The sequence below is a fragment of the Schistocerca cancellata genome, chromosome 4 (assembly GCF_023864275.1).
Source record: "Schistocerca cancellata isolate TAMUIC-IGC-003103 chromosome 4, iqSchCanc2.1, whole genome shotgun sequence".
NCBI classification, from domain to species: domain Eukaryota; kingdom Metazoa; phylum Arthropoda; class Insecta; order Orthoptera; family Acrididae; genus Schistocerca; species Schistocerca cancellata.
The window spans coordinates 525791153-525803471 of NC_064629.1; the positions used below are offsets into that span (position 1 = coordinate 525791153).

General features: G+C 40.1%; 1 protein-coding gene across 4 annotated transcripts in view; it reads left to right on the forward strand.

The window, feature by feature from the left end:
- Positions 1-12319, forward strand: part of LOC126183418 (elongation of very long chain fatty acids protein AAEL008004-like) — a 319750-nt gene that overhangs the window by 278049 nt on the left and 29382 nt on the right. For all 4 annotated transcript variants that reach the window (XM_049925368.1, XM_049925369.1, XM_049925366.1 and 1 more), the window contains exons 6-8: positions 3309-3365; positions 7687-7792; positions 8651-8787. In XM_049925368.1, the coding sequence (XP_049781325.1) occupies positions 3309-3365; positions 7687-7792; positions 8651-8787 (300 nt within the window). The remainder of the gene's footprint in view (positions 1-3308; positions 3366-7686; positions 7793-8650; positions 8788-12319) is intronic.

Consider the following 12319-nt stretch of genomic DNA (forward strand, 5'->3'; position numbering starts at 1 on the left):
CGCTAATTTCAGCTTGTACAGTGCCTCCTCTTACCACGGGAGGAGTCGCTTTAGTCCATATTTATGAAGTCTTTACCAAGGAAGGAACTAGAACGAAGTGTTGAAACTTGGAAAAGATTAGCTTAGTTTGAGAAGGAAAGTCAGATCTCAGGAATGTACAAACCTGTACGTGTGTTGCGCGTTTGGTTTCCCGTAATAATGCAGAGACGTATTCCCATCTATTTGAAATAGACCGTTGACGACGTGTACTTGATAAATAGAAGACAGTTGTGTGTTTCGATGGATCCGAATACACAGTGCATCACGCAGAAGGAAGTTATGAACAAAATAACTGAATATTTTGGACGCGCAGTATCTCCTATCGGAAGCTTGAAAAAGCCCTCAGAGAGTGAACTGAGCCTCGTCACAGATACGCTTGAAACACGTTCCTGTTTCCTGTGGTTACGTATACTTTGACGTTACCAGGACTAAAACCTCAGATATTTTTCTCCAGACTCAGTATAATTGCAACGGAAACTCAGTATGTTCAAGCTGGAAGGTCAGGCAAATGTTTAGTCTCAACTCGCTGAGTCTACGTGCTATCTCCACTATCAATCAGTGTCTATGACTACCGTATTATGGTATGAACAATCAGGAATAATATGACAAAGCTGTACTATGCAGAGAATATTCACATCCTTACCATGGCAAATCTGAGAAGCTATAACGTAATAGAGGCAATTATAAGCGGCAGTCAGAAAGTTTCCATTCGGAAGCCATACAGGCCAGACTCCGTCTGCCAATCAGGCAAAATAGCCGTAGGCATCGAGGCAATCATCCCACAGGCGTACCATGTTGAAGATACCTGTTTGGTAAAAGAATGTGCCCCGCCGCTTCAAGAAGTCCGTAACTGTCTGCTGAGCATCCTCGTCCGACAGGAATCCTCGACCCTTCGAAGCCTTTTCTAAGGGCCCGAGGGTGTGACAATCCCATTCTGAGAGATCAGGACTATAGGACGGGTGCTCCAGTGTCTCCCACTTGAGTCAGTGTAACTTCTGGGTTACGATGTATGCGATATGATGGGGACGTGCGTTATCATAAAGCAGCAACCCCCCCCCCCCCCCTTGTAGTTTTCCTGGACGTTTCGCTTTAATTGCCCCATATTCATTCTTTACTCTCCGATGGATGTCTACCGCTGCTTGTCCTTCGGCAACCAAGAAAAGAATAACAGCACGTTGATCCTGTTTTGGCTCATTTGGTAATGACGTCACCATACTTCACGTTTCCGCATTTATCGCACGCTCTTCGGAAAGTCACAAATGCCACTACAAATCCCTTGCCTGCATGCTAGTGCTTATATACCAGCATCGGAGTCGCTCTACGTTACATATACGCTGCAGAAATTCTTTGATCGCCTCTTATACAGGGTGTTACAAAAAGGTACAGCCAAACTTTCAGGAAACATTCCTCACACACCAATAAAGAAAAAATGTTATGTGGACATGTGTCCGGAAACGCTTAATTTCCATGTTAGAGCTCATTTTAGTTTCGTCAGTATGTACTGTACTTCCTCGATTCACCGCCAGTTGGCCCAATTGAAGGAAGGTAATGTTGACTTCGGTGCTTGTGTTGACATGCGACTCATTGCTCTACAGTACTAGCATTAAGCAGATCAGTACGTAGCATCAACAGGTTAGTGTTCATCACGAACGTGGTTTTGCAGTCAGTACAATGTTTACAAATGCGGAGTTGGCAGATGCCCGTTTGATGTATGGATTAGCACGGGGCAATAGCCGTGGCGCGGTACGTTTGTATCGAGACAGATTTCCAGAACGAATGTGTCCCGACAGGAAGACGTTCGAAGCAATTGATCGGCGTCTTAGGGAGCACGGAACATTCCAGCCTATGACTCTCGACTGGGGAAGACCTAGAACGACGAGGACACCTGCAATGGACGAGGCAATTCTTCGTTCAGTGGACGATAACCCTAATGTCAGCGTCAGAGAAGTTGCTGCTGTACAAGGTAACGTTGACCACGTCACTGTATGGAGAATGCAACGGGAGAACCAGTTGTTTCCGTACCATGTACAGCGTGTGCAGGCACTATCAGCAGCTGATTGGCCTCCACGGGTACACTTCTGCGAGTGGTTCATCCAACAATGTGTCAATCCTCATTTCAGTGCAAATGTTCTCTTTACGGGTGGGGCTTCATTCCAACGTGATAAACTTGTAAATTTTCACAATCAAGATGTGCGGGCTGACGAGAATCCGCACGCAATTGTGCAATCACGTCATCAACACAGATTTTCTGTGAACGTTTGGGTAGGCATTGTTGGTGATGTCTTGATTGGGCCCCATGTTCTTCCACCTACGCTCAATGGAGCACGTTATCATGATTTTATACGGGATACTCTACCTATGCTGCTAGAACATGTGCCTTTACAAGTACGACACAACATGCGGTTCATGCACGATGGAGTTCCTGCACATTTCAGTCGGAGTGTTCGTACGCTTCTCAACAACAGATTCGGTGACCGATGGATTGGTAGAGGCGGACCAATTCCATGGCCTCCACGCTCTCCTGACCTCAACCCTCTTGACTTTCATTTATGGGGGCATTTGAAAGCTCTTGTCAACGCAACCCCGGTACCAAATGTAGAGACTCTTCGTGCTCGTATTGTGGACGGCTGTGATACAATACGCCATTCTCCAGGGCTGCATCAGCGCATCAGGGATTCCATGTGAGGGAGGGTGGATGCATGTATCCTCGCTAACGGAGGACATTTTGAACATTTCCTGTAACAAAGTGTTTGAAGTCACGCTGGTACGTTCTGTTGCTGTGTGTTTCCATTCCATGATTAATGTGATTTGAAGAGAAGTAATAAAATGAGCTCTAACATGGAAAGTAAGCGTTTCCGGACACATGTCCACATAACATATTTTCTTTCTTTGTGTGTGAGGAATGTTTCCTGAAACTTTGGCCGTACCTTTTTGTAACACCCTGTATATAAAACGGTTTGTTGTCAAATGATATTGTTGAGGATTCTGTATCTCTAGAAATTTATACCTCTCAGATACTTGGTGAAACCCATAGCAGACACTACGTCTCGTAGTCGTAACCACAATCTCATTCATTGAAATTTTATTTATGATACAGAGTTGAAACCACATGGTATTCGATAGCTGTTTTCATTAACTAGCGCTTTTGGAGCTGTAGGGTTCCATACACATTATTAACATGTGATTAAGATAAATGGATATTAGCAATAGAACGACAACCGTCACTACTGCCACTTACTTTTAACTGAAATTGAAACCTGCTTTTACAGATGGCGAATTTGTGCTGGTGGTACTACATATCCAAACTGACAGAGTTTATGGACACAGTAAGTACAAATTTAGTTTATAGACAGATTATCACGCAATACTTTCTAGAAAAGCTCCTAACAGTAGAGTTTTGTTGCTTCGCCTTTAGTCACAGGAATCAATAAAATGGTCATTTAGAAGTACCATCACTATTTGTATCATCACTATTTATCATTAGCAGTAATAGTCATAACAGACACATTATAAAATGCACTTGGAATAAGTTTATTTTACCACCCAGTGGATAACTCGCGTAACAGAACATCAGAAAACTGTAGAAGTGCGTATTATATTATGATTGTATTCAAAAATGTACCTGCCACAGCATACATTCTAATAATCACATTAATGCCTTCGTCAAATAATACAAGAACATTCTGTCGACATCGTAATTTACGTACTGATCTTTTTCATTAGCTCTAATTGATCGAAGAAATATAACATCGATATTCATCTTGTGGTTGAAGCTCAGTTTTCGTCCGCGTTTGTTTTCAAATAGACATTTATGGGAGTATAGTTCCGCCTTGAGCAAATACCTTTTTTTTTACTGCCGCATATTGATGTTTATGTCACTGTCTGACATTAGCAGTAAGGTGATATTTTGCTCTAGTTTGTCATTTTTTGTTAATTCTGTTTTTTTTTTTTTCATTTCTCCATGTGAACTACAGTTTCTAGTGAGCACTGTGTTACTGTTTATAGGATGACAGAACAGCTGAATATGTGATAAACAGCGACACAGTGTGTGCGAGCAAGTATAGTTCACAGAGAAATGAAAAAAAGGAATCAACAAAAAATGAGAAACTGGAGCAAAACATCACATATAGTGCGAATGTCAGACCGCCACATAAATAAACATCAGTATGTGACACTGAGGAAATAAATGAACTCACTGATGACGGTGAGATCTTACCGAAACAAGTTTGGGTTTTAAACAAGAAGAATTTGTGCTTCCTCAAGGCAGAACTATAGGCCAATAATTACATGTAATACCGTTATACATGTTTTTTATTCTGCTGCCATCTTGTTTGTATTATTATCCACTAGTTGACATTGATTTGTGAAAATGAGTTCTGGCAACCGTTCTGTATTATAGATGTAAACTGGAAAATTTATTTGTCGGAAAATGAGACCCTCTACGGAATTAGGACCGAAATTTATCAATATCATAGATGCACTGAACTGAAATCTCCGTCGAGCAGGCTACCACTATGTCAGTACGTTCTGCAGTTACCACAGTCATCCTCGAAATTTTCAAATGTCCTGATACTCCAAATGTCCTGGTACTCAGCACGTCCGCCATTGTCTCCAGCTATCTATTGCATTCTAAGACTTTTGTGGTTTTATCCACACTCGTTGCAATGCTCCAACATCGAGCCATGACTGCAGACGAAACTGCTCTCCATCAGGACTCGGAGGCAGTCATCCCATGGAATTGTGACATTGTGTCATCTAGTGGACGGCCCTTTGCTATTTTCTGTCGTAACAGAGTGGCTTGTACGAGTCAAAATGTTGCGACGTGATAAACACATTTTCCAAACACTTCTATTATGGCTCATACGAACTTGCTCATACAGACACGTTGCGACCATTGACAGTTAGGATGCATGTCAAGATCGACTTTTATGTGTCCATCTCATTCGACGGCTCTTCACTTGCAGAGCTTGGCATGATGTTGACTTTCAGATTAGAGTCTTGCCAAGCCCACGTATAAGTCAGCTTTCCGTAATATTTTTTTTTTTTTTTTTTTTTTTTTTTTTTTTTTTTTTTTTTTTTTTGTCGGGTCTCAGTTCTACACAGCCATAGAATTTGGATTTATTCGGACCATTCTCTCTGAGTGCCGTGGCAACACGCAGGAACATAATTCTTTACATATAAATGGAACACTCAAATGTGAAATAACTGACTGTACGGACTGTAGGATTTCATCGACAAGCGGGACGATGTCATTTAGCTCCGCAACTGAATAGTCAGAGTTTCTAACTGACACGAGAAGGACGCGAGCTGGATTCCTTCCACGCTGCCAAACATAATCCATTGCGTATGGGATGGACATCTTGAAGAGAGCTGACAGCCTGGTTGAAGGAAAAGTAGCGCTTCGAAAACTGGTATTAACAGTTGCGTGAGTGCTTTCCTTGTATCATTCCCCTCCAATACTGTTGTCTAATATTTCTTTGGAGCAGACTAAACAGCGGTTATATCATTATCGAACGGCTGTCTAGGCATGAACGCGAAATTATATTAAGATGAACGTAGGCAACGTATCTCTCAAACTAAAAGATGATTCTTGTCGTATAATAGTCAAAGTTCTCCTTCTTCTATTACCTTTGCACCGCTCTTCGCTATAATTTCAGCAGGAACTGCGTGACAAAAAATGTACCCTCTAAAGAGTATTCCTGGAATTATGAATCATCTAAACACTTAACTTCAGACTCATGTCACACTTGGAAGTCTGTTCGACGGGATATGCAGTTTGCATGTGGAAGATAATCCCTAGTTTCAACCCTGTCAAACATAAAAGAAATAGGAAATAAACAACTTCTATTTGCCCCCGCCGACTCCATAGCTGAGGTGTTAATTTACTAAGCACGAGCAGAATCCCGAGTATTGTTTAGTGGGAAAACTCGTGGCAGTTACCCTCAGGTTCGTACGAACAACTAAAGAGATACTTGCCTTATTAGTAGAATCTTAGGTTTGGAAAAATCGACATCAAACACCCGGAAACTGGTGTACTGACCACACTTTCCTCGATATTGCCGTCTGCTAAAGCTATGAGCAGAATGTGATAGTCGACAATCAACATCCGAAGACTCGCTGGTTATGGCCATAGAGTCTAAAAAATATCTCAAATCACCTGTAGCGAATGAGGAAAGTTAGGTATTAGTGATTTCTTCCTGCAACTGCCTAAAACTTAGGTATTGACAGTATAAGTTATGTAATTTCCTAAACGTCAGACGAGTTAAAGAATTTTAACTGAATTACTGAACAACGGAGAACTCTTATACTTAAAATTTCACATTCAGTATGCTGTGTGAAATACAAAAATCTAGTCATGGGTTTTAATCTTTCTCGCTACTGACATTTACGGTAGAAAAAAATTTCCACACAGCCTTGTTCAATTATGCTGTTTGTTGCAGCTTTCGTAGTATGTACGTAAAAGAAATTTAAATAAATTTCCAACGGCCAGACCCTCAACTGATTTGTACTGAACATCATATAAGTTTACTGATTAATTGTTACGGTTTCCTCGAGAGCTTCTTTGTGTTTTGACATTTATATTAGTCATTTGAGTTTATAAACATCGCGAAGTACATTTATTTCTTCCCGGTAGGTACCAAGCTGCTTCTGAACAGAGAGAAATGCAGATTTTAGAATACGATCTACTCACTTCCTTTATTGTTGTTTTACAAATTCCAAAGAGTTATACATTCATTTCAGGTGTTTTTATGCTTTTTGTGCTGAATGACGGATGCTTGCTTTCTAGTGACTAAAATATTTCCAATTAGTAATATAGTAAATGAAATACAATGGTGATCTTGGACGAGTATGTGACAACAGACTACGTCCCGGTCAGTTACATATGTTTCGAATAAATGGAAACAGCTTGATTATTCAAATATTTTACTTTGAATATTGTTTGTATCTCGTAACCATCTGAAATTACAAACTACCAGTTGAGCGTCTGGCAGTTGGAAATACATTTAAATTTCTTTTACGTACATACTACGAAAGCTGCTACAAACAGCATAATTGAACAAGGCTGTGTGGAAATTTTCTTCTATCGTAAATGTCAGTAGCGAGAAAGATTAAGACCCCGACTAGATTTTTTTTTGTCATACAGCATACTGAATGTGACATTTTAAGTATAAGAGTTGTCCGTTGTTCAGTAATTCAGTTAAAATTCTTTAACTCGTCTGATGTTTAGGAAATAACATAACTTAAACTGTCAATACCTAAGTTTTAGGCAGTTGCAGGAAGAAATCACAAATACCTTTTGCTCCAGATGTTATTCTTTCCATTTACTAGAAAGATTATTATAGTAATTTAAATAGACTCGCAGAGAAAACACTGCTTTCATAAAAAAAAAGGACAATAGAGATCTACTCACACATATCTGCATTAGCACTCTCGTGAAAATGATGGATGCCATGTGTTTTTTTGCAAATTGATTACAGTGAATCAACGAACCCTGTACTACCAATAGAAATAACTTGATCTATAAACGCATGTGGTAAGCAGGTACTAACGACACTACAGATTTATTAAAGAAGTGACATGCAAATGGAAGTCTTTCCAAGTGATATTTGTGTTATCTGCTATTTCATAGGTGCGAATCTGTTATAGATTTTCTTCGTTCTGCGTAAGAAAGACAACCAGGTGTCGCTGCTACATCTCTATCATCACACGTTGACTCCGATTGAGACTTGGATTTGTTGCAAGTTTATTGCAGGTAAGTTCATAGAAATTTATTATACATAACGGGGGGCTTTCAGGCCAATAGTACGACGCTTCATAGAAAGTGACAAGGGAGATATGCTTCTAATTGTGGAATTATTGGAACTGCATTACTTTTGGAAGTTTTTTGTTAGTTATGCGTTTGTTTGTGTACAAAAAGCAGCTCTGTGTACTAATGCCAAGCATAAAAAGATGGGGCAATATGGGGTAGTCAAATGTTTAGAGTAAGCGTGTTGTTATTAGGAATGTAATTTATCAACGCTAAAGGCAGAGTTTCATACGGTATCTTGAGTCCAGTTGTAACGTCTGTAAGAAACAGCTTAGAAGGTAACTGTACCCAAGTTATTTGACTACATTACCACAAGGGAAAAAAAGACGGCGTCCGAGAGCATTGTGTTGTTCAGATTGAGCGATCTGTGATCCTTGTGGTGAGATTAAACGATAGTGAAATTACAGGTCTCTTCCATAAGTTAATTCGAAATCTGACTAATTACCTCGACGAGTTTGCAGCAATGAATGAGTAAGCTCCTATCAAGCGCTTCTTCCCCTTCGCTTAACCTTTGAGAGTTTCGGGTCATGTGAAAGTAAGTTCATATACTCAAAAAACGATACTCATCTTGCTGCTGGTACTAATCAGATCCATAAAATTGGCTTCTATTATTATCTTAGATAAGCGTCCGCTGCATGTTATTACATTGTTCCGACAGCCTATTGAAAGGGCCATTGCTTTCGCAGGGAATTAGAGTAAAATCAGAATTAGTGAGAAGTGAACCATATGCTCAACAACGAGTATTTATCACGTGGCTTTGCAACTAATTGTTATATAGACTTATAATCTTTTGTTTGTTTCTAGGTGGCCATGGTACGTTTTCGAACCTCATCAACAACATTGTGCACGTTATCATGTACCTGTACTACATGATGGCAGCCATGGGGCCCGCGTATCATAAGTACCTCTGGTGGAAAAAATACCTGACGTCGTTGCAGCTAGTAAGTACAGAGACTGTAGTTCTGAAGAAACTTTCTTTCACCGAAAACATATCGGATGAGCTGTACCATTTATGTGTGTCATAATTCAAATACTGATTTATGTCAACACGATTCGTAAATGTATATGCGAAGTAAATATATGACGTCTTACGCGGGAATAGCAAGAAACAATAATTTTATTTGGCTTCGTATACAGTACCATTTGCCTTTGTGGTAGCTCTTTGAAATTCTTCTCGGAACTTCACGAATATAATATATTTCGGCAGATAGCCTAACCATCTGCGATAACAATTCACTTCCACAATCATTAGTAAAGTAATTGTGAACTGTCTTCAGAATAAGTTATATTGCCATATGCAGCAAATACCTTGCAAACATATCATCTCCAAAGCGATATTTCTTTATTGTTCTTATTCGCAACTAATTTCAAGATGTTAACACTTCTTCAGGTGTTTTTCTTAAAATGAAACAGCAAAATACCTGAAAATGAGCCTCCTGCACGAAAATTTTGTGGTTAAGAACAATACAGAACAATTGCAGCAGAAGTGGTTTGCTAGACAGGAATTTCCAGAATGAGACAAACACGGTTATCTCACCTGAAAATGAGTAAGACACGTGGTTATCTTTTCAAATTAAAACAGAAACAATGCCCCGCAGTATTTCTGAGATTTGGCGAAATAGCTGTTAGCTGCCGAAGATCAAACAAATAATTAGAGTTTCTGAGGTAGAGGTAGCAGTTTAGCTACTACAATAATGTTCGGAACAGAAAAAATAATACAAGGAAAGTATCGATGAGGTAGTTGTGAGAGGAGAGTGAGCAGTGCCTGTCCAATTTATTTGATGTACTAATCAGAAAAACTTTACATCGGAGGCTATTTCTTGTTACGAATGGCAATAGAAGTTTGAATAACACACTGTTAAATATCAGAAATGAGTAATAGAAACATGGAGAAATTACACTCGCCGGCCGTGGTGGCCAAGCGGTTAAAGGCGCTACAGTCTGGAACCGCGCGGCCGCTACGGTCGCAGGTTCGAATCCTGCCTCGGGCATGGGTGTGTGTGATGTCCTTAGGTTAGTTAGTTTTAAGTAGTTCTAAGTTCTAGGGGACTGATGACCTTAGCAGTTAAGTCCCATAGTGCTCAGAGCCATTTGAACCAAATTACACTCGGGATGTATATTTCACAATACGGTTAGAACAACGAGAGAATAAAAATAGGGCGATTACAAACATAAAAGGTAATATGCAAGAAGAGAGATCAACTGAGTGGATTTTGTGTTGAGAAAAACATTTCCTATGAAGGCACTGTTATTTTCTAGTGAGGCGTCTGCTTAGGGAAAAACCAGACAAAAGTCTGGAATCATTTTGAATATTGCGGATTATGTAGACAGATAAAATTCTAAATGGCAAACTAAATGGCAAATATGATCAGTCTTGAGAAAAACAATAGTAGACGGACGTATCAGATACTGGGTTGTTTCGGCAACATACTAAACCAAGACAATAATACGTCAATTATGATGTTTCTAGTCGTATTCAGGAAGCACATATTAAGGACTCTTTCAGTAGGTTGTGAATGTTCGTTAAGTGCATACTAGACAATTACACTATTTTCACTTGGTAACACTCGTTCAATGTTGTACAAAAGGGCAGCTACTGTACTTCATGTAAGGGTTTCAATACATTTGCAACAGAAGTGAAAATGTGAGTAGTAAACCCAAGATTGTCAAGTATAGCTTGGAATCTATACTCGCAACATACAGATTTTATTTCACGCAGGATTTTCACGCAGCAATTTTTAGAATTTCGCTGTAAGGTAGTTGTCATAAGTACATGCTGCTGTAAAACTCATTTTAATGGTAGCACGGAGCAACAAAATGTTGTAAGAATACAGGTTGTTAAAAAAATGTGTTTCATATTTCACGAGGTGGTGGTCTGCACCAAAACAAGAAAAAATGTCCAAATGTGTATGAATTCCTAAGGGACCAAACCGCCGAGTCATCGGTCCCTAGTCTTATACACTACTTAAACTAACTTACGCTAAGGGCAAGACACACTCAAGCCTGAGGGAGGACTCGAACCTCCGGCGGGAGGGGCCTTGCTATTCGTGACATGGGGCCTCTAAATGCACGGCCACTCCGCGCAGTACCAAAACAAGACAAAGATGTCAAGTAAGCATGCGCTCTAAAATGCATGACTGAAGAGCTGTGAGCACTTGTTCATATTCGGTTCTGTGAAACCCATATCTTCTGCTGCAAACGCTTTCCTGTTAGGAACGACCTACAAAAAAATGGTTCAAATGGCTCTGAGCACTATGGGACTTAACATCTTTGGTCATCAGTCCCTTAGAACTTAGAACTACTTAAACCTAACTAACCTAAGGACGTCACACACATCCATGCCCGAGGCAGGATTCGAACCTGCGACCGTAGCAGTCTCGCGGTTCCGGACTGAAGCGCCTAGAACCGCACGGCCACCGCGGCCGGCTAAACGACCAACAGAGACAGTAAACAAGTGTGACACATTTCTGTGTCATTGTCCATGGATACAGCACGCAGTAAACATCTGTTAGTGTTGTTATTGTAAACCGTATACATAGTTCTTGGTAAGTGCAGCACATACATTAGTTCTAATGGAACCAGAATCTGTGCTGATAAGTTTATGAAGTGCCTTTACATATTAGTTTTATCCTTCCACTTACCGGCATAATGGAAGCCTATTATTCCACATGGGAAATGGCAGACTTGATCTTCTGCAATGTCTGGCAAGTACAGATCGTATATAATAGCAGTCGGATTACATCAGAAGCTATGCTGATTCACAGTAACAATATAATGTGTTATCATTTGTTTATTGCATTCTGTAAGTTTTTCGTAATAGCAAAACGCTTGCAGTAGAAGAGATGTTCACAGTAGTGAAGACGAACAACCGCTAATAGCTCTGAAGATATGCGTTTTAGAGCCCATGTTTACCGGACTTTTTTCCCTTGTCTTGGTCCAAATTACCACCTCTCAAAACATGGTATACTTTTTTAACGCCCGGTATAATATGTAGTAAACACTCTTTCTAATGTGTTCTTTTTTTTACCACCATTCTGTGAGACATTTCATGACCGAGTAGCTATGGCTCACATCGTCCCACGGAACCTAAGAATATAAAGATATAAATCGTTTAACGTCCCATCGCCATCGTGAGCTTCGTTGAATGACCTCTAGTTCTACTGAAGAAGACTGGGGATCTGACACTGCAGTCGTCTTTCTCATGAGTCATCGCAGCATTCGCATGTACTGATTAATGTAAACCGCCGAAAGTGGATGGATCAGTGCACGCATAATTAACCGTCCTCATCCTGAATACGAGTGCGGTGTGTGAATCGCCTCTCAGACTAATCATATTAAGCTCGAAGAGCTATCGCTAACATCGATTTGCGGTAGGCTTTTGGATCATACACTGTGTTCGAACATAATGAATGACTTCGAAGAAAACTATTTATTGACAAATAGTCAGTTCAGATTCAGAAAATATCGTTCTCG